Source organism: Camponotus vicinus, unplaced genomic scaffold (assembly GCF_025532165.1).
Source record: "Camponotus vicinus isolate PSW18456_S1 unplaced genomic scaffold, iyCamVici1.0 SCAF_4, whole genome shotgun sequence".
In the NCBI taxonomy this organism is placed as follows: Eukaryota; Metazoa; Arthropoda; class Insecta; order Hymenoptera; family Formicidae; genus Camponotus; species Camponotus vicinus.
Window position 1 is genome coordinate 21395685 of NW_028141976.1, and position 24105 is coordinate 21419789.

At 32.1% G+C, this 24105-nt stretch overlaps 1 protein-coding gene and 1 long non-coding RNA gene across 14 annotated transcripts in view; one reads left to right on the forward strand and one right to left on the reverse strand.

Moving 5' to 3' along the window:
• Ten-a (Teneurin-a transmembrane protein) overlaps positions 1–5681 on the forward strand; it is a 448925-nt gene extending 443244 nt beyond the window's left edge. For all 13 annotated transcript variants that reach the window (XM_083098478.1, XM_083098483.1, XM_083098481.1 and 10 more), the window contains one exon: positions 25–5681. In XM_083098478.1, coding sequence (XP_082954604.1) covers positions 25–986 — 962 coding nt within the window. In that variant the 3' untranslated portion in view covers positions 987–5681. The remainder of the gene's footprint in view (positions 1–24) is intronic.
• LOC145971142 (uncharacterized) lies at positions 5054–6881 on the reverse strand. The gene is made up of 3 exons (XR_014438777.1): positions 6811–6881; positions 5705–5804; positions 5054–5601 (listed from the first exon to the last, which is right to left on the reverse strand). It is a non-coding gene; the product is annotated as an uncharacterized LOC145971142 (long non-coding RNA).
• Positions 6882–24105: the final 17224 nt, after the last annotated feature.

Sequence of the window (24105 nt, forward strand, 5' to 3'; positions counted from 1 at the left end):
ATCTTACATATTTTTATTTTCCAGATCACATATCATGGCTGTCGCATCTCGGATATGATTTAAAGAGTTTAGCACCGCAATTATTCCCGGACGAACTGCCAGACAGTCTTGTACCACAAGCGCTCGGTCCGGGTACCTCTATTTTCGGTAAGAAGAAAAGAACGCGCAATCTAGGTGTCCAATCCGGTTTTCTCGCATATATCGCCCAGAGACATTCAGGCGACGCGGTAAGCTTATCGGCACCTCCGCGATCGGCCCTGAAGAAGGACACCAGCGAGCTGATACCCAGCCGTCTCGGCGCGGCATCCGATCCTCCATTCGGCAAAGGTATCCTGGTATCAAGGACTGCTGATGGTCAAGCGGTGGTATCCAGCGTACCGAGTGCTAACGCTATTTACGGCGACGTATTTACATCTGTATTTAATCGCTCGTACTTCCTGCCATTCACATTTGTCGTACACAGCGCACAGCAAGATGCCTTCTATTTCGTTAAGGAAGAGACCTGGCGGGCTAGTGAGGATCGTGGTCAATTGAAACGATTGGGCGGTCAGGTAAATACGACTTTCCATGAGAACGAGAACGGCAGTGGCAGCAGCTCGCTTATCGATGTGAAAATACATGGCGCCAGTTATGTAGTGAATCTCCGCTATGGCACTACAGCGGAAAAAGAGAAGCAGAGACTGTTGCATCACGCGAAGGCAACTGCTATCAGAAAAGCGTGGCATCGAGAACGCGAGGCACTCAAAGCGAACACTCCTACCTCGATTGAGTGGATGGTCGCCGAGCAGGATGAAATAGTAAAGGTTGGCCTCGCGTCCAATTACGAGGGCGAATACATACATGACGCGCAGCAATATCCCGAGCTTGCGGAAGACCCTTACAACATTAGATTCGTAAAGAAGGTTGTGGATCAGTCGAGTAAGAAACGACGCCGGAGGAGAGGCGCGCCGTCCTGTAAATTCTGGTGGCTGGACAAGATGTGCTAGAGCGACACTATATTCAAGAATCAGTCGTATCGTCCCCCTCGCGCGGGGACATTGTCCAGTATCGAAATCATAGGAACTTTCGTGTGAACGATGTCACGGAGAGAAAGAAAGAAAAAGAAATAAAAATTGACGAGAGGGTAAAAGAATCGAGCGAGTCGCTGTAATGCGCAGCGTCCATATATGTATATGCATACGCATATATAAACGTGTACTGAACACTATCAAAAAGTTTTATACCAAAGTCTATTTGTGTATTTCAAAGATGCCAAAAACACTATAATGTTATATTATATATATTATAAATATATATACACCGCGCGCGAGATATAGGCTATATAGTGTGTAAGAGCGTTAAGCACACGCGGAGGAACGCGAATTTCATCAAGCATTCGCTCCATAGACCAGCTGCGCGACCGATCCGCGATTGGCAGATCCGCGAAAGCCTTATAAGCGACGGCAGGATAACCGGGGAAAAAAGGATAACCGGCAGAATATATACCGGAATGCTGATTGTGTGTGTGTATGTAACCTGGAAGGAAATAAAAAACATTGTGACATCCTTCTATAGGTTTAGCGCAACATGGATACAGCTGAAGCTCGTTGCTAGCTCGCAGGTCTGAATTAAATTACAGAATCTGTAATTTTTTAGCTATGTTCGCAAGGCCGGCAAGCTCGTCGAGCTTGCACTCGAGGCCTAAGTAAACGACGGCGGACCGTAGTATTGTGCGTGCAAACTGTACGACGGTACACCGCATCGATACAAGGTAATATAGGTATATTGTGAAAAGTGAAGATAGAAAAAAAAATCGGGAAACAGGCCATTTGTTGTTGAGAGCGACTCGAGTGAGAGAAACTAGTCAATACATAGCTTTACGTTGACATAGAAATTTTTTCGGTGTAGAATAAATGCAAGGAGAATATAAATCAGAACAGCATTATTGACGTTGACAATGACGTGAACAAGCTACGTGTATGTTTGCCCGACTGGGTCCATTTAATCCGCGATATTTTAACGTCGGACGTCGTAGAAAAAACTATGATAGGTGATGGAAGTATAGGTAACAGCAGATTGCGATCGCTGGGAAGCGTCAGCGATCGCGAAAACAAATGCGGGCGGAATATGTCTCAACAATGAATGGCCCCGATGAAAAATAGAAAAGAACCGAGAAAGAGAAACTGGAAGAGAGACGATCTCCTTTCAGTGTCCTAAAAGAGGACGAGAAATGGCGATCGTGCGGACTCGATCGCGCGGTCTCGAGCTTGAATTCCGTTCGCGGCTTTAGACAGTTAAGAATGAGACGAATTTGTATTATAAAGTGGTGCTTTTCTTGTACGGCGATAGAGAGAATGAGAGAATGAGAGAGATTTGAGAGAATATCGAAGTAGAATGATAAATGCGACAATGAACGTGTATGAGAATGTCGGATACCAATAGCGAGACTAAACGTATTTTTAACATGTGGATGTATCCTATCCGTAGCGTATAAGTGTTTCCGATCGTCGCCGATCGGATGATTTATATCGCACTGTTGTGCGCGCAGGGAAATAGTCACTCGGGATTGACGACAGATATCCCTTGGCGGAATTCGGGGATCGCGGAAGAAGGAATGTGTCGTATGATGTCTGCGTATAATCCAGAAACAAAGAAAATGTGAAAGAAGGGTAAACTCAGATTTTATCGGTAAATAATATGTATACAATATCGCATATTTGTGCTTGCTGGATATGAACGTAACGAATGTAAACTATGTTCCCTCATCGCGAGAGTACTCTAAATATGTGTATCCAAAATTACTGCCCGCAAAGTACCGATCGTTTTGCCTGTGTGTGTGTGTGTGTGCGTGTGTGTGTGTGTGTGTATGTGTGTGTGTGTGTGTGTATACATGTACGCGCGCATGTGTATGTGTACATGTGTGCGCTGATCGCCCGCGCACAAAGCCCATATACGTGCATTGAACCAGGTTAGCATCAGAAATCTCTCTCGTTACCATTTTTCATTGATTCTCCTCTTTTTTCTCCCTTTTCCTATAAAGATCCTGGATCTATCGATCCATCGCGCGTATTGTTTATTCGCGTCACCATGAACGTTCGTATTCGCCATTGATATTTTGCGGCTTTAGAGACGGTGCCGTTTATGGATAGTTAGTGGCACAACGATATTGCTGTCTGAATAGATGAAAGATAAAAAGAAACCGTTATCTATATGCTGAATGTATAAAAAAAGTATATATATATAGAAAGAGAGATATATATATATATATATATATATATATATATATACATATATATAGGGAAGCTTCGTAAAACGTATTTTTAACTCAAGCGAGTGTTTAGACCTATACTATCCAATCAACGCAAAATTCTAAAAGACGTCTAAAAGATGTCCAAAGGATGTTCGAGATATTAGGACGTCTTTACTGCTGCTTTTAAGTATTGTGTTGTTTGGACGATCCCCAACACCGCGGTCCAAAACGAGTTCATCGGAGACACATACACGCGCGCGCGCGCTCGTGCCATCGAGGTCGCAAGGACGATCCTTTTTGTACATTTCCTTTTTATACGTTCTCGTCGCACGCGCGAACGCGCGTAACAACGCGCAAAACTGAAATCGCGCACGTTAATCTATCTTTGCGCATGTTCATTATCGCGTTTTCTCACGAGAACGGTTGCGCGAACAAACTCGATCATCGAGTTGCATTCCTGCCTCGCTTATCTAAGATAGTCGGAACCAATACTCTATTTCTATTTTGTTTTATTTTAATTTCATCACTAGAAAGCATTCATCTAGAAAATATACATTATGAAAAATTTATTTTAAATTTTGCATTTGATACTTTACGTGCAATCACTTTTGTTTCAATTACGAATCATTAACTGAATACGCTTGAATCATCCCAATAATAATAATTCTTAGCTATATTGATTAATCATAATTGTAATAATGAGCCAATTATCGCTTCTCATTTTGATAAGAGAAAGATAACTTTCGTCAATTTTCCGAAGACTTTGGTTGCCTCTGGATAAGCGAAATAGGAGTGCTTCGACACATTCGTGGACATCTAAACACTCATTGTCCCTCTCCGGCCAGCCAGCCTCTCACCTGCTTTCCACTGTCCCACTGCACTCTTGATCTTCAATCGTATTATTGGCTCCAGAATGATGCGATGCGTTCAAGAAAAATCGACTATTTTTAAATATCACGTGTCAAATTAATGAGCGGGCCAGCTATGGATATATGTACGGACTGGGTCCCTAAATTCGACTCGAGGCCCGACCGATTTACGCGATTATATTATTAGAAAAAAATTCACTCTCTAACTTCCGTGAAGTTTTATCTCTCGTTTTTGCGAACTCGTTCCAGTTCTAGATTCCTTCCCCGCGGGCGGTCACGGGGGACCGCGACAATTCCGCGTATTTCTCTAAATTAAAAAGAAATAAAATAAAGTACGTGAAAAAATAATTATATGAAATAAATAAATATATACATATACATGTATATATGTGTATATATATATATATATATATATATATATATGTATGTATACACACTTATATGACAGGAGCTAGAGTGGCCAATTATAGCAGCAATTGCCGATCCATGCATTGCGGCACGATTGGTTTTTGAGATGCGCAATTTCGGACTCGAGCAAGATTACACGCCGAAAAAAAGGAAAACGTAATCGGAAATCATGACGGAAATTGATGTGAACGATAGAGAGAAAGAAAGAAAGAGAGAAAGAGAGCGTGAAAGTGAGAGATATTGAAGAGTGAGCAAGCGCAAAAGAAAAGCAGAGTCAGCCACGCTAATGCTACTACGACCACTATCCTAGATAGATTATGCTACTTTGCCGCTGATCTAATTGTTTACTGTCACGTGTTGCTGTAAACCTAAACCTAACGATACGATATTATATATATTTTATTTATATAACGTAATCAATTGTATATTTATTGTAAATAGTCACGATGTTTGCTATGATATAATATATCTGTAATTGGATGGAACCTGCCTGAAACTGCGCTCATGTCAGCCCTGTCTCCCAGCAGCTAGATCCATTTACATACTATACATCAATACAAAATATATATAATGCATTCACACGTACACGAAAATACAACACGTCACAAACACGCGGTATCGAATACCGCAATCATTAGTGATAATTTAGAAGAGAGATGGAGAGAAGAAAATAGATAAATCAGTAAATAGACAGGTAAATCAACGCGCATCATGTACGTTGAATTATCACTACGTCAATATTTCATAATTGCATCGATAAAGCGATCGATTTCATGTAAGACGCTCCATCTTACTGTAGGAAAAGAAAAAAAAGAAAAGGAAGGAGAGGAATTTATCTCTGCCATTTGATGAAGCTCCCGTTCAAGCCGTAAACGAAAATGTTACGATGATCACGAGTAATTTTTATAAATGTATTTTTTCGTCCTTGCGCCCTCGTTCCTTGCCCCGCGTGTTGAAAACACATCCTTATTCGATGATCATCATAGAAGCATCGGAAGTGAGTAATTTACGAATTTTCCACTTAAATCATTGCCACGCGGTAGACAGCGTTACGAGATCCAACCAGCATGTCCAATAAACTTACAATATTACTATCTTAAGTAAAATATATTAAGTGTTTTCAAAAAATATATGATCTATATATGATAATAAAAATTGGAAAAACGTTCTTTGAACTTGTCATTCACTTTTGACTTACCCTCGATGTCTTCTTAGATAGGTCACTTTGCCAAATAATTCATCTTCAATCTTTTTCGAAGCCAAACATTGAAAACACACGTTATTAATCGCACGTTAAACTGAAACATAAAAATAATTTTATTTCTTATTTATTAAATAAACAAATAAGGTTTTGATTTAATATAAATGTGGAAATAAATGTTAAAAACATTTGGGTGTATAAATATAGAATTGGATATATGACATTTGGACGACGAATGAATAGGATGAATTGGATATATAAAAATATTCACACATGTATAAGAAAAATTCATTTACATAAAAATTTATACAATTTATACAAATTATAAATTTATAAAATTATATATACACATATGTAACGAGAATAATGAAAATGTAGCATTATTAAATCAAACATAAATTTTTTAATTAGTTTTTTCTTTTGTATTCAATATAATAATATATTAATATATAATATAATGATATATTATTCCATATTCAATATAATAATAATATATTAATATGTATTTATTCAAAAATGTAAGAGATATTTTATTTAATTTGAATTAAATAGTTCGATTCTTGATTTAATCCGAATAAAAGATTCACTCTATAACAGATTTTAAGCAAAATTTAAAGAAATAAAAGTTCAATAACAACAGCATTAGACATATTCTTATTCGATGATCATCATAGAAGCATCGGAAGTGAGTAATTTACAAATTTTCCACTTAAATCATTGCCACACAGTAGACAGCGTTACAAGATCTAGCCAGCATGTTCAATAAACTTACAATATAAATTTTGTTATATACATAAATATACAAATGTGTCTTATATATTTAAATATACAGATGTACTCGAAAAAAACTACCGAAAGACCAATAGGATAAAATTCTTTGTAAAATTGCAAATTATGTAAAATTATGTAAAAAGAATCTAATGCCCGATTGTCTGACTCGAAATCGCTCGATATTCGATTCTAAAATTCGATATTAGATTATAGATATCGATCTAATATGCCATAAAATTATTAAATAGCTTGTACAATTTATTGAGAAAATGCTGTTGTGAGTAATCGCTCTTATTTTACTTGATTATTTCATTATTTCTTTGTCGATTTACCTGTGTCCGATGTTAAAAACAGCCTTACGAATACTTGCATAATTTGAAAAATCCACCGTATGCTAATGCTCTTTCAAATGTAATGGCCAAAGTAAAAAGTAAATAACATAGTTGGTAAAACTGAAATGCAGTTAAAAGCCAGTCTAAAAGCGGGTCATGACTCTTAGGTTAGGCCTCGTCTACAATGAGTCGCAAGTCATAAGCAAATTGACCAATCACAGTTGATTATTCTGATAAATAATAGACTGTGATTGGCCAATTTGCTTACGACTTGCGACTCATTGTGGACGAAGCCATAGTCTTTTCTCTCAATGACGTACATCACTAGACCAAGTATTCATATAGTTTGTGAGCGAGGGGAGTGAAGCTCGGACATTGACAGAGTTTAAGACAGAGAGAAAATGGCCTCTATGTTTTCTCTTTCTATTCTGTAGGCCATGAAGTTGTCAAAAACAATATGGCGTGATATGGCGCGAACATGCGAATCTGGATGCGAACACTTAGTTTAAAATATATGAGCACGTAAAAAAATATATAGTATGTTATTGTCTAACATTTTCTAACGCGTAATATAATGATGCTCCGTTAAATTTCTTTTTTAGACGCGATCGCGATCAATACCGGAAAATTATTTTTATATATTATATAACAATGTGATTAATTAACTTTTATAAATAACGCATAACTAATACCTATATATATATCGCGACGAAAATTCTCGAGTCGCATATTTCGCGTAATTTATTCATTTAATCAATTAAAAATCATATAATAACAGAAATCTAAAATAATAAATTATTTTGATTCGATTTCGAATTATTATGAAATTGATTGTTACGAGCAAAAATTATTTCTCTAATGTTATTTATAGAGTCGAATATAATTCGTCCGCGACAATTTATCGTTTCTATTTTTCGATCATTCAAATATAATTCGGATTGTGAGAACGCGCAGTAAAACAATCGAACCGTAGATTTAAATAATTATTTTATAAATAACTATTTTTTAAGTTGTATTTTCGGAAGTGAATGTGAGTGTCACGAAAAAATAGCAAAGGAACAACGGCGAAAAAGAGGTTGGGAAAAGCATCAGGCAACATACGGAGTAACGAAATTGCACGGTAAGTAATTTATAAATTTTTTAATTTATCATTCATATTATCCTTTAATTTAAAAAATTGCTATCGTGAAATTAATAAAATTATAGATTATGAGAGAACACGCAGTAAAACAATCAAATTAGATGCAAATTAGATGCAAATAATTAGCATAACGAAAGGCTTCGTGGTGAATTGTTAATAAATAATTAATTAATTTTAACCAATAAATTAAAATACTCCTATAATTTAATATTCCGCGCGTGTATATTTTATATTATATAAAATATTTCGGCAACGAAAATATCAGTAACAAGATGTTCGACATTGGCAGCATAAACAGTATCGCGCAATTGTTTATATGTTACGGTTCATTCGCACGGTACATTCGAGCAATAAAGTAGTGGTGCAAAACGCTTCGTATATTGTCGAATTTTTTATCTAAACATGATTACGATTAGTATCAAAACATAATTTGCTATAATTATTAATAATTATAAATTAATTTTAAGGAAAAGTAATTATCCTCTTAATTACTTCACTAATTAATTTAATATTTCGCGTATATATGTCATAATATATAAAATATTTTTGCAACAAATTAATAATAATAACATGTTCGCGATCTTTGCAACAGATAGCGCATTGATATTTAAGTGGTTTTACTATCATTCGCCCAATGATACTTGAACAGAAAAGTGACGCGAGAAGCTCCGTCAAATTCCTTTTCTAAACACAATTAATTTGATAAGTACATTGAGAAATAATTTGATACGATCGATACTTAATCTCATATATATTAAATAATACGTAAAATTACGCGTCGCACTGATAGATCTCAAAACACAATTTTACGGACAATAATTATTATTTTAATACTTAGAGTTATAAATATATCTCACATATCTCCGTGTTACTTTATCGTTCTTGACAATCGAAATATAATTTGGAGGGGGATTGTGAGAGAACACGAAGTAAAACAATCGAGTTATAGATACAAATAATTAGCGTAACGAAGGACTCCGTGATAATTTGTTTAATAAATAATCAATTTTAATCAATAAATTAAAATACTTCCATAATTAATATTCTGTTAGTGTATATTTTATAATATGTAAAATATTCCGGCAACGAATTATCGATAACACGGTGTTTGACTTTGGCAATGTAAAATATAAACAGTAGCGCGCTATGTTTCGGCTTTGTCATCATTCGCACGGTGACTCTCGAGTAATAAGGTAGTGGTGAGAAACGTTTCTCATTGTATTGTAATTTTTTTACTAAACACGATTACGATTAGTATCGAAACATAATTTGCTTTAAATATTAATATAAATTCATTAATTAAAAATTAATTCAAGACATGAAACTGTATCGCAACTATAAATCTTTATCGAATCGCGATCATTCATTACCGTGATTAAAAATTGAAACAAAATATACATAAAAGGGGATAAGAGACTTAATTACGTTATGAACTTTCGATCATTGATGCTTATTATATTTCATTAACAATATTGAATTAATTATATTTCGACCAATACCTTAAATTTTAACAATCCTTGTTAACTAAACAATGTACACAATGTACAATTTAATCGAGAATCGATTAAATGATAGGAATCCAAAATGTTAAATAATTGCTTCGATCGTTGCGATCTTTACGGACAATAATTATTATTTCAATACCTAGAGTCACAAATATACTTCATCCGTGTTACTTTATCGTTCTACTTGATAATCTAAATGTAATTTGGATTGTGAGAGAACACGAAGTAAATCAATCGAATTATAAATGCAAATAATTAGCATAATGAAAGGATAAATTGTTTAATAAATAATTAATTTTAATCAATAAATTAAAATACTTTATTAATTTAATATTCCGCGTTAATGTACATTTTATAATATATAAAATATTTTGGCAACGAATTATTGATAACACGGTGTTCGACTTTGGCAATATAAAATATAAACAGTAGCGCGCTATGTTTCGGCTTTGTCATCATTCGCACGGTGACTCTCGAGTAATAAGGTAGTGGTGAGAAACGTTTCTCATTGTATTGTAATTTTTTTACTAAACACGATTACGATTAGTATCGAAACATAATTTGCTTTAAATATTAATATAAATTAATTAATTAAAAATTAATTCACGACATGAAACTGTATCGCAACTATAAATCTTTATCGAATCGCGATCATTCATTACCGTGATTAAAAATTGAAACAAAATATACATAAAAGGGGATAAGAGACTTAATTACGTTATGAACTTTCGATCATTGATGCTTATTATATTTCATTAACAATATTAGAATTAATTATATTTCGACCAATACCTTAAATTTTAACAATCCTTGTTAACTAAACAATGTACACAATGTACAATTTAATCGAGAATCGATTAAATGATAGGAATCCAAAATGTTAAATAATTGCTTCGATCGTTGCGATCTTTACGGACAATAATTATTATTTCAATACCTAGAGTCACAAATATACTTCATCCGTGTTACTTTATCGTTCTACTCGATAATCTAAATGTAATTTGGATTGTGAGAGAACACGAAGTAAATCAATCGAATTATAAATGCAAATAATTAGCATAATGAAAGGATAAATTGTTTAATAAATAATTAATTTTAATCAATAAATTAAAATACTTTATTAATTTAATATTCCGCGTTAATGTACATTTTATAATATATAAAATATTTTGGCAACGAATTATTGATAATACGGTGTTCGACTTTGGCAATATAAAATATAAACAGTAGCGCGCTATGTTTCGGCTTTGTCATCATTCGCACGGTGACTCTCGAGTAATAAGGTAGTGGTGAGAAACGTTTCTCATTGTATTGTAATTTTTTTACTAAACACGATTACGATTAGTATCGAAACATAATTTGCTTTAAATATTAATATAAATTAATTAATTAAAAATTAATTCACGACATGAAACTGTATCGCAACTATAAATCTTTATCGAATCGCGATCATTCATTACCGTGATTAAAAATTGAAACAAAATATACATAAAAGGGGATAAGAGACTTAATTACGTTATGAACTTTCGATCATTGATGCTTATTATATTTCATTAACAATATTAGAATTAATTATATTTCGACCAATCGAATTATAGATGTAAATAAATAGCATAACGAAAGGCTCTATGATAAATTGTTAAAAAATAATCAATTTAAATTAATAAATTAAAATACTTCTATAATTTAATATTCCGCGAGCGAATATTTCATATTACAGAAAATATTTCGGAAACGAGAGAATTATCAATAACACCGTGTTCGACCTTGATAAACAGTATCGCGCTATTTTTAATACGTTACACGGCTTTATTATCATTCGCACAGTAGCCTTGGGCAGTAAAGTAGGGATGTGAGACGTTTCATATATTATCAAATTCTTCCTTTACATAGTCAACCTTGGCGATATAAACAGTACGCGGTAATGTTTCTGACTTACGATCATTCGCTCAGTAGCTCTTGAGCAGGTAGTGATGTGAGACGTTCCATATATTATCAAATTCTTTCTCTAAACACAATTGCAAGTGCAACGAGGAACTTTTCGTGTATGAGTGTAAATGCAGCGAGGAATTCAAATTAGTGTAACGAGGATTGAAGTGCCACGAGGAAAGGGAGAAGAAAGTACAAGAAAAAAGAAGGTTTTTGGAAATGGATGGATCAATAAGATATGATGTAAGTCATTAATATTAATTATTTATCACATTCGTTATTTATTATATTGTTGCGTCCCCGCGTCTCATCCCCCTGGATGTATTCGCCACCCGTTGAATTCTTTCGGCGGGAAGTACGTCGACGGAACAAGATTGTTTCCGCGCGCGTTGTCAAGATGTTGTTATAAACAACGACTGTCAGAGAGTTTGAGCCCAGCTGTCAAACTGTGCGGACGCGCGTCTATCTGTGATCCGTTTTACGATTATTCTGAATTCTTGTATGTTACTCGTGGTTTATTAAAGTTCTTGTGTACCTTATATATAAACCGCGTTATTATTTACTGCGCGATCGTCAGCGTGTGCTGATCGATTGTGTCGCGCGCGTTCGATATATATCGTTTCGCGGACACAACAATATATAAATTATTTATCAATAATATCTATTGTTGTATAACAACGATGGTCAGGTGAGTCGAAGGATAGCTGTCAAGCTATTCTTCCGGACGCGTTTTACATTATTGGTCGTTATCGCGAGATTTCCCCTGTTATTATTTGTTGTTTGTGTATTCTGTGTTTCTAATTAAAATTCTTAATTTCCGTTACGAGTGTCTTGTTATTTTACGCGGTACGCGAGTGCCCGATTATGTTGAACGCGCTTCGATATCTCGAAGTCGCCGCCGCGAACGTAACAATATATTCAAAATTTACATATTTCTCGTTTGGTTTTATTTCTTTAATTGTGATTCAATAGTGATTTTAAATTGTAAGATTTTAATTGTAGAAAAAATACAAAAATATAGAAATTTTTTTATTTATCATATTTCTAAAAGTTTATATCTAAGAAATATAAATTATTTTGTAATTATGCAATTTATAACATTAAAATATATCTATTTGAAAGTAAAAATGTAAAAATTAATTGCGCACAATAATTAGTTTTAAAATCAATTATTTTGAACATTGTTTTATATAATAGATTTTCTCTTATCTTTTATATTTTTATTTATCGTTTATATTTGCAAATTAAAATTCATATAGTATATTACAAAATAAATTATATATTATATTATATATAAAATTATATATAATATAACCCTCCCATGGGGTACACCTTGTCGCGGTGGGAGGGCTTAGTACTTGGATGGTGCCTTGAGGTTTATCTTAAATTTTTCTATTTATGATAAATCTTAAGGTGCCTGAATGGGAAGCTAAGTACCCTTTCGCGTCGTCGGTGCCGTCAACGTGCCGCGGACGGCAAGCGCTTCGTTACCGCGTTTTCGCGTTGTAGTATTCTCGCGTCGTCGCGTTTTCGCGGAACTTTTGGACTTTTTCATATAAAAATCCCAATTTCATTTATTGTCACGAGTCTCTTCTTCCGATGCCAATTAACTGGGATGTTTCACCGAGTTTGCACACGTTGCTATGCAACGTACACTCGCGCCTTGTGCATCGCGGCACTTGGTGATGCCGGCCGCGCAGAACGTATGTCCAGTACAAAATGTACATGGGCGCGCGGGTTCGAGCTTCGCGCTCGATCGGCTTAGTGATGGTCAAGCTCTACTTCGTCAAGTGATTCGGCCCGAATTGTCTAGGACTCGATCGATTGTTCGGAATGGTCGTTAATGGGTTCCTTCTCTTTGCTCGTCTACAGCCACACGCCCAGCGTGTGTTAACCCTGTCGAGGAGTCGAGTGGATTCCCCTAGGCACGATTTTCGCTCGGTAAAAGAGGTTGCCTCCCCATTTTCTAAATTGCTGAATGTTAGCATTTAAAAAATGTGGGTATCCTCTTCTTTCACCGTCTACCAGCCTTGTGTACTGCGCTAGTGATATAGCATCCGTGCGGGTCACCTGAAATCGTGCTTAGCGGGTCCAGGTTCGATACGAGATAGGATAATTATGCGCGAAAAAGAGCTGGTGAACTTCATTTTCCTCTATTTCCGTCAATCGTTTCGTCTTCTTTTCGGTTTGGGCCTAGTCCTTGCTCGTTGTATCGTTGCATTCCCGACCTATTGACTCGAAGCTGAGTCTCGTAAGTGAAATGGGATTTTCGCTCGTACCGAAACCGGGAGTGCCGTTCAATGTATGTACATATTAAGTATATACACGCGCGATCAAATATAAAATTTTTAATCGCATCGAAATAGTGCGGACACCGTTAAGTATCGCGCGTAAAATAGCGGAAATAGCGATATAAAAATATCGCTCGTGAGTGCGGGAGTGCCGTTAAAAGTATCGCGCGTTAACAACATCAGAGAAGGAGGAGGCCTGGGAGAAACATCAGGCACCGGTAAAGCAACTCTATGGTAAATAAATTATTGCTTATATATAATTTATTAATTGCGTACGCGAGATTTAAAGTAAGTAATTAATCGCGTAATTTAACTTTTTATTTACATGACTTAAACAAGAGAAAAAGTGAGAAATTTTTACATGAAAACTGTAATCTAAAAGTTTTTACTTTCGAATAGCTTTTAATAGAATTATTAAATCATTAAACTTATTAAAAAGAATTATAATTTATTAATAGAATTATAATTATAAACTTATTAATAGAAATATTAAATTATTAGTTAAATCTTTAGTAGAATCTTTTTCAAAATTTATAAAATTGTTTATCTGCTTATTGTTATATGAGTCGGATATAAAATTAAATGCATATAATAATAATTTTTTAAAATGTTAATTTTTTGACCGTGACTACAATTGGAATCTTCTTTGTATGTTACAGATCAATAAACTATTGTGAGATGAGGAGGCCTGGGAGAGACATCTTGCATCGGCGAAGCAACTTGATGGTGAATATTTATTATTTGTATATCAATTGTTATAAATCGCACAATAATTCGTTCTTATAATTTAAAGGAATTAAAGAAAAAATTAAAGAGAAAGATGATTTTTATAAAAATCATATATAAAAATTTCTATTTAAGAAATAATTTCAAACTTTATAAATTCTTCCCATACATGTTTCTATCTGCTTATTATTTTACACATCGGATATGAAATTCCGCACAATAATAATTTTTTGAAATATTGATTGTATTTTGAGCTGTGTTATAAATGAATTTTATATTTGCATGTTACAGACATAGTTTCAATAACGACAATTCCGTAACTTTGATAACGACAACTCCGCTGTTGCACATCAATGGCCCGGTGAGTAACAAAAACTTTTATTTAATTTTAATGTTACGGATCCATAGAGATTGCAGATGTAGATTGTAGATAAATCCGTTGCCTTAAAATGGATGAGCTAGGATAGTTTAAATTAAGTAACTTTTAATAGATTCGTTCGAAATGTAATGCATCCATCGCGAAAATATATTGCAGTATTTTAATTATAAAGAAAGAAGATCGAGAAAAGATTATTTTTGTATAAATTTTACCTAATTTATTGAAAAGAATACTAAAAATTTATCAATTACATCTGATCCTAATTTATTCTTATAACACGCATTTATCTTATTCACTTATCTTATTTCTAATATCTTATAGCTCATTCATTATAGAATTTGTTGTAGATATTGTTTAAGCTTAATATAAAGCCAAATGAATCATTAATGAAATAACTTGTAATATGATAAATATAATATGATTAATATTATACACATATTAATTTTATATTTTATTATAAATTATTTTATTACTTTAAAAATTTATTTTATATATATATATATATATATATATATATATATATTATTATAATATCAATCAATTTTTATTGGTAATCTGGACAGAGGCTTTTATATTATCAGAATTTTATATATTATACTAGGCTGCTAATAGCTGATGCCAGGATAATCATTTACAATTGGGCAGGATATACAGATTAGATTAATATATACATATTGTGTCGTATTTCAATTTGTCGGTATTTATTAAAATAAATATAAACAGCTACAAGATAATGACAAAAATAAATATAAGCAGTTATAAAATATTAAAATATAGTATTAAAATAAATATAAACTATAACCAGCAATTATTAAAATAAGAAGCATAAAATATACAAGCAATAATCATATAAATTACAATTGCATCTTTCGAGAGTGACAGTGTTATGTTAAATTCTGTAATACTCGGCATAAATTCTGCCCAATTATAAACGTTTGCCTTTGTTTTACATTTTATCATATGAGATATGACCGTATTAGCAGTCTAATACAATATATAGAAATTTATAATTTGGCTTTATTTCAGTTTAAGAAATTAAATTGAATTTATATTTAAAACTGTTTTAAAAATGAAATTTAAACTATTAAAATTATTTTTTTTTTTTCAGAAATATTATAAAACTGGATAATTATTAGTATTTAAGAAATATCATAACATATTTATTTTGTAAATAGTTATGATCATATTTTAATTATAATATTGATATTATAATTGTAAAATACAATATAATTATAAACTAAACTATAATTAATTTAACTATAATTATATTACATGAAATTGTATTTTACAATTATAAATTACATGAATATATTTACATGAATTCTTGTGTAAATTACACGAAAAATGATCCAAAGTATACGTATAATAATTATATAATAGTAATTCATTAAATTAACATATTTGATTCTATATATTTTTTGAAATAATCATAAAAGAGTAACTGTTTGTATTTTCATATCAAAGAGTCATTAATAAATTCGGAAAATTTTTATATATAAATTTTAGATATATATGTATAATTTTATATATTTCAAATTTCATAAATATTTGATTAGAAACTTTACAAATATTGCTAATTTTCGTGTCGATATTAAATATAAAAAAATGTAAAAATGTAAAAATTCGATGTTAAATTAATGATTAAATATAAGCTTCACAAAATTTGACGAACGCTTTCGTTATAGAATCGCGGCTCAATTATTATAAATTTAATGATACGCTTTTCGTTAGATTTATCTATTTATCTATTTATGAATTCCATATCGCGCGGAACTGAATATTCATGAAATAAATTATGATAGCGAAAATACCGTGCTCTTTCCGCGTTCTTTTCGCGTTTTTAGACGAGATTGCCGTTTTAATAAAGGATCTTATTGCCGTCCCTCTCAAATAATATTCTTAAATATTGCTAATTAAAAATTAAAAAAATATCAAATAAGAGTATAAAGAGTCGATATTAAGTTAGCGATTAAGTATTAGCTTCACAAAATTTAACGATCGCCTTCGATATTATAGAATCGCGAGTTAATTATTATGAATTTAATAATTTATTTTTTCAGTTATTATATTGGTACATTTACGAATTTCGTGCCGGAAAATATTCATTAATAAATTAATAAATTACGGTTGCGAAAACACCGTGTTTTTCCCTCGTTTTTTTCGCGTTCTTAGACGAAATTGCCATTTTAATAAAGGAGCTTATCGCTGTCCCTTTCGTGAAATAATATTCCTGAATATTGCGCTAATTAAATAAAAGAATCATGGAATAAGAGTGTGAAGGTTCGATGTGTTAAGTCAACGATTAAATATTAGCTTCACAAAATTTAACGATCGCCTACGATATTATAGGATCGCGAGTTAATTATTATGAATTTAATAATTTGTTTCTTCGGTTATATTCGTGTATTCACGAATTCACGATTTTCGTATCGGAAAATATTATTTAATAAATAAATTAATAAATTACGGTTGCGAAAACACCGTGTTTTTTCCTCGTTCTTTTCGCGTTCTTAGACGAGATTATCGTTTTAATAAAAGAGTTATCGTTGTTCTTTTCGTTAGGTAAACGTTAATGAAAGTTGCGTGGCTCGTACCACCGAGGAGTCGAAACGATTTTCATCATGGAGAATTATTTCTTATTGGTTTTTGTAAGATCCATTCGCGACGTCTAGTTCGGTGCCCCGTTGAAAATTGGTAATTTTTATTGTAAGAATGGAACTAATCCCAGGTTTTCCTGGCAATTTCCGACAGCAATGATTTCGGTAGTCATTCGACGAACGCCATACGCTTCTTTAAAGTCGAATTAATTTAAATAATATATATTTAGATGTGAGAGAAAATGCATCTATTTTTTTCTTCTCGTTAAAAATGTTCTGTCATTATTAGGATTAGTATTATTATTGTCTAAAGCCAGAAAGATTTAATAGTAGATTAAATATGGATATAGCGTTGTGTATAAATTTTTATTTTTCAAGTAATTTCATATTGTAATAGTTTTTATTAACTATTTGATAAAAATGATTACGAACGAATATATTTTATTATTAATTATTAATTATTTCTAGGTACTGGGGATATTAATATTAGTTTTTAGTTTCTTTTAAGAAACTATTTGCAGGTATTGGACATCCATCGCCATTTTAGAATATTAGTTTTTAGATATATACCATTTTATATATATATATGTATAATAAAATACATGCACAAATTAACGTATCCAAAATATTTTTATAATTTTTATTAATATTATATATTATATATACGCGAAATTATACATGAATGTTACATAAAATGTGCGAATACTTAAAAATTTTGAGACGAATCGAATGGGTACCTCTATATCAGCAAGATATTGATTAAAAGAAAAAAAATTATTAATTTAAACATTATAAGAATAAGAATCTAGAGAATTAATCTAGAATTAATTATATATTTAAAATTATTTCATTTATTTTATTTTGCACACTATTCGAATTGAAATTTTTTAAATCTTGCTGTTATCGGGTTCGATTCGTCTCGCGCGCGCAAACGGTACCCCAAAATATGTGTTCGCACATTTAACACAAACTCCAATGATGCATGGATTTTATTATTTATAAATATAATCGTTCGTAATCACATTTCTATAAAAAAATCGTTATGTCCATTTAATTTTCAATAAAGAAATATATTTCTTAATAATGAAAGAACATGTTTTCTGACGTGCATATCAATTTCGTGAATTGAAGATAATGACGAGGGAATTGTCGTTGATTTATTATTGAAATCATTGCTATTGGGAATAGTCCGGAAGATCCGAGATTCGTTCCCTCTTACAGTGAAGTTTCCGACGTTCAATGGATCACTTAACTTTTCTTCGCAGATTGAGCTTGCGAATCTGATAAGAAACAAGATGTTAATCGTTCTCCATTTTTAAAATCGCTCCTCTTTTATCGGATATTACCGGTATGTCATCCGCGTATCAAATGACGTCGAATTATATTATAAGAATTATGCGCAATCGCATATATTCGCTATATTTTGAATATTATAGATTTATTTATTCGTTGTGTTTTATCACGAATTTTAAATCGCGATTTATCTTATAAAGATTCGCAAATGACTCGGATAGTATGAGAAGTATATTCGCAAATATTATAGACATCAAATTGTTTGTTGAAATATCTTCGCATTTATGATAATAATTATATCGCGCAATCGGATATTCCGAATATTATCGATTTATTTATTTGTCGCGTTTTCTCGGGAATTTTAAATCGTGATTTATCTTATAATTTAATCGTTGACTTATACATCGAACCTTTGTTTATCCTTCCACGTCTTTGAATATTGTCTTTAATAGTCCGCGCAAAATGCGCTAGTAGTGCGAATATTTTTGGCTACTATTTAAAAGACGATCGATAATTTTATTATAATGACTGTTTTAATCGCGATTATTTACAAATTGTGTGATAATTTGAGTGATAATGTAATATATCGTGCACGCGTCTTGATGATTTCGATTATCATATTATAAAAATTTTCCATTTTATCTTATTTAACTAATCATACGGGAGATAGGATATGTATCTTATTTGACAGCGTTCATATAAAATTGCGTGTTAATCGCAAATAAATCGGATAGTGAATTTTATATTCGCAAATATTACAGACCTCGAATGTCTGTCGAAATATATCTTCGCACTTATATGTGACAGCATACTTATATTGCGCGCGTATCTATTGAGGACTTCGCGATTATTATATTATAAAAATTATACGTATCAAATATTTCGTGTATTATCAATTTATTTATTCGTTTTCTCGCGAATTTTAAATCGCGATTTATCTAACTTAATCGCTGACTTATATCGAAACTTTATCTATCTTTCTACGTCTTTGAATATTGTCTTTTATAATCTGCGCTAGTAGTGCAAATATTTTTTTCTACTATTTAAATAGACGATAATTTTATTGATGATTAATCGCGACTGTTTAAATCATTATATAAATCTTATTAAACTCTTCTAATACATCGACAATTAGAGATATAGTTAGATAGTTAAATTATTAGAGAGGGACTTTGATAAAATCATTCGTTCCGTTATTTTCTATTAAGCGTGGCGAACAACGCGATTTTTTAATTATATGTTAATTATATTTAAAATTGTAAAGTCTTAAGATTCATTTTATTTCATTTAACTAATCATGCGCGAGATGCAATATGTATTTTCAATATGTATTTTTTCAATCGCGACTTTTATATAAAATAGCGTATTAATCGCAAATAAATCGCAAATAAATTCGCAAATATTACAGACCTTAAATATCTGTCGAAATATCTTCGCACTTGTGTGTGATAGTAATTATATCGCGCGTGTCTATAGCGGCTCCGATTATATTATAAAAATTATACATATCGCAATCGAATATTCCGAATATTGTCGATTTATTTATTGGTCGCGTCTTCTCGCGAATTGTAAATCGTGATTTATCTTCTAAAAATTCGCAAATAAATCAGACAATAAATTCTATATTCGCAAATATTATAGATCTCAAATATCTCGAAATATCTTCGTATTTGTTTGATAATAATTACGTCGCGCGCTGTCTATCGATGGTTTCAATTTTCATATTATACAAAAATTATGCGTATCGTAATCGAATATTCCTAATATTATCGATTTATTTATTCATTATTTGTTCTCGCGAATTTTAAATCGTCATTTATCTTGTATTTTAATCATTGATTTACAATCGAAGCTTGTACCTTTCGCGTTTTGAATATTGATAACCTATATAAAATGCGCCAGAAATGCAAATACTTTTTTCTACAATCGAAAAAACGATCAATAATTTTATTAATGACTCTTTTGATCACGATTATTTACGTTTAAACGTTATTTATATAAAATTAATTTCTTAAATTCTACTATTGTATGTCAATTATTAATAATAAATATCGCGTAATTCATCATTGCTAATCAGTCTTGTTTGGACTATGTAGAAATTTTTAATAAATTTTATATTATTCATATATTTTGGATACTTTCGTGTAATTCTTTGTAATAAATTAAAATTATTTTTGAAAAATTAAAATGAATTTAGTTCTAAAAAAGTTTTAAAAATGAAATTTAAATTATCAAAATTATTTTCAAGAAGATTAAACAAATTGTATAATTATAAATGTTCAAGATATATTTAAAAAATTAAAAATATATCATATATATGTATAAATTAATATATAGCTTTAATATTAAGTCCAAATATTAATGCTATTAATATCAAATTATTTATGTTAAACATTTGAATAAATCAAATTATTTATGTTAAACATTTGAATAAATCGAATACATATATTTGATATTGATAACATCATAAATTGTATTTTGTAAATTGTAAATAGTTATAATTGTATATTAATTATAATCTAATATTGATATTTTTAATTATCGACATAGTTTTGTATAAAATACAATTATAACTGTAATTATATTACATGAAATTGTATTTACGATTGTAAATTACGTGAATACATTTTTATGTAAATCACACGAAAAATTACCGAAAGTATACGTATAACGATTATATAATATTAATGTAAAAATTCAATGCTAAATTAATGATCGAATATAAGCTTTACAAAATTTGACGAACGCCTTCGTTATAGAATCGCGAGTCAATTATTATAAACTTAATGATATGCTTTCCGTTAGATTTATTTATTTATAAATTCCATATCGCGCGGAACTGAATACTCGTATTCATAAAATAAATGAATAAATTATAATTGCGAAAATACCGTGCTCTTTCCGCGTTCTTTTCGCGTTGTTTTCGCGTTCTTATACAAAATTATTGTTTTAACAAAAGAATTTTATCGCTGTCCCTCTCGATAGATAATATTCCTAAATATTGCTAATTAAATATAAAGAAATATCGAATAAGAGTGTGAAGATTCGATGTGATAAGTCAACGATTAAATATTAGCTTCACAAAATTTATCGCGATCACCTTCGCTATTAAAGAATCGCGAGTTAATTATTATGAATTTAATAATTTGTTTCTTCAGTTATATTTGTATTTACGAATTTCGTATCGGAAAATATTAATAAATAAATTAATAAATTACGGTTGCCGAAACACGGTGTTTTTCCCGCGTTCTTTTCGCGTTCATAGACGAGATTGTCGTTGTTCCTTTCGTTAAATAAACATTAATGAAAGTTGCGTGGCTCGTATCGCGAGGAGTCGAAACGATTTTCATCATGGAGAATTATTTCTCATCGGTTCTTGTGAGATCCATTCGCGACGTCTAGTTCGGTGCCCTGTTAAAAATTGGGCATTTTTATTGTAAGATCCCATAATGGCTCTTAATACGTTGAACGGACATTGCGTCGTCGACTTTCCGTCGTCGGTGCCGTCAACGTGTCGCGGACGGCGGCATTTCGTTACCGCGTTTCCGCGTTGAACTATTCTCGCGTCGTCGCGTTTTCGCGGAACTTTTGGACTTTTTCATATAAAATCCCAATTTCATTTATTACCACGAGTCTCTACTTCCGATGCCAATTAACTGGGATGTTTCACCGAGTTTGCACACGTTGCTATGCAACGTACACTCGCGCCTTGTGCATCGCGGCACTTGGTGATGCCGGCCGCGCAGAACGTATGTCCAGTACAAAATGTACATGGGCGCGCGGGTTCGAGCTTCGCGCTCGATCGGCTTAGTGATGGTCACGCTCTACTTCGTCAAGTGATTCGGCCCGAATTGATTAGGACTCGATCGATTGTTCGGAATGGTCGTTAATGGGTCCCTTCTCTTTGCTCGTCTACAGCCACACGCCCAGCGTGTGTTAACCCTGTCGAGGAGTCGAGTGGATTCCCCTAGGCACGATTTTCGCTCGGTAAAAGGGGTTGCCTCCCCATTTTCTAAATTGCTGAATGTTAGCATTTAAAAAATGTGGGTATCCTCTTCTTTTACCGTCTACCAGCCTTGTGTACTGCGCTAGTGATATAGCATCCGTGCGGGTCACCTGAAATCGTGCTTAGCGGGTCCAGGTTCGATACGAGATAGGATAATTATGCGCGAAAAAGAGCTGGTGAATTTCATTTTCCTCTATTTCCGTCAATCGTTTCGTCTTCTTTCCGGTTCGGGCCTAGTCCTTGCTCGTTGTATCGTTGCATTCCCGACCTGTTGACTCGAAGTTGAGTCGCGTAAGTGAAATGGGATTTTCGCTCGTACCGAAACCGGGAATGCGGTCCAAAGTATATACATATTAAGTATATACATCGCGCGATCAAATATAAAAATTATACGTATCGTGATCAAATATTCCGCATATTATCGACTTATTTATTCGTCGTGTTTTCTCGTGAATTCAAATCGTGATTTATCTTATAAAAATTCGCAAATGACTCGGATAGTGAGTACTATATTTGTAAACATTACAGACATCAAATTGTCTGTCGAAATATCTTCGCATTTATGTGATAATAATTATATCGCGCGCGATAATAATGTCTGTTGAGAGCGCTTTGATTATTATATTATAAAAGATATACATATCGCAATCGGATATTCCGAATATTATCGATTTATTTAGTCGTCGCGTTTTTTCGGGAATTTTAAATCGCGATTTATCTTATAACTTAATATTATCTTAATTTAATCGTTGACTTGTACGTCGAAGCTTTGTCTACCTTTCCACGTGCTTGAATATTGCCTTTTATAGTCTGCACTAATAGTGCAAATATTTTTCTTTACTATCTAAAAAGACGATAATTTTGTTCATGATTAATCGCGATTGTTTAAATCATTATTTAAATCTTATTAAACTCTACTAATACATCGAGAGTTAGAGATATAGTTAGATAGTTAAATTATTAGAGAGGGACTTTGATAAAATCATTCCTTCCGTTATTCTGTATTAAACGTGACGAACAACGCGATTTTTTAATTTTATGCTAATTATATTTAAAATTGTAAAGTCTTAAGATTTATTTTATTTCATTTAACTGTCATTTAATTATGCGCGAGATGCAATATGTATTTTTTTAAATTCGCAAATACTACAGAGCTTAAATGTCTGTCGAAATATCTTCGTACTTGTATGTGATAGTAATTATATCGCGCGTGTCTATTAGGGACTCTGATTATATTATAAAAATTATACATATCACAATCAAATATTACGAATATTGTCGACTTATTTATTTGTCGCTTCTTCTCGCGAATTTTAAATCGCGATTTATCTTCTAAAAATTCATAAATAAATCAGACAATAAATTCTATATTCGCAAATATTATAGATCTCAAATATCTCGAAATATCTTCGTATTTGTTTGATAATA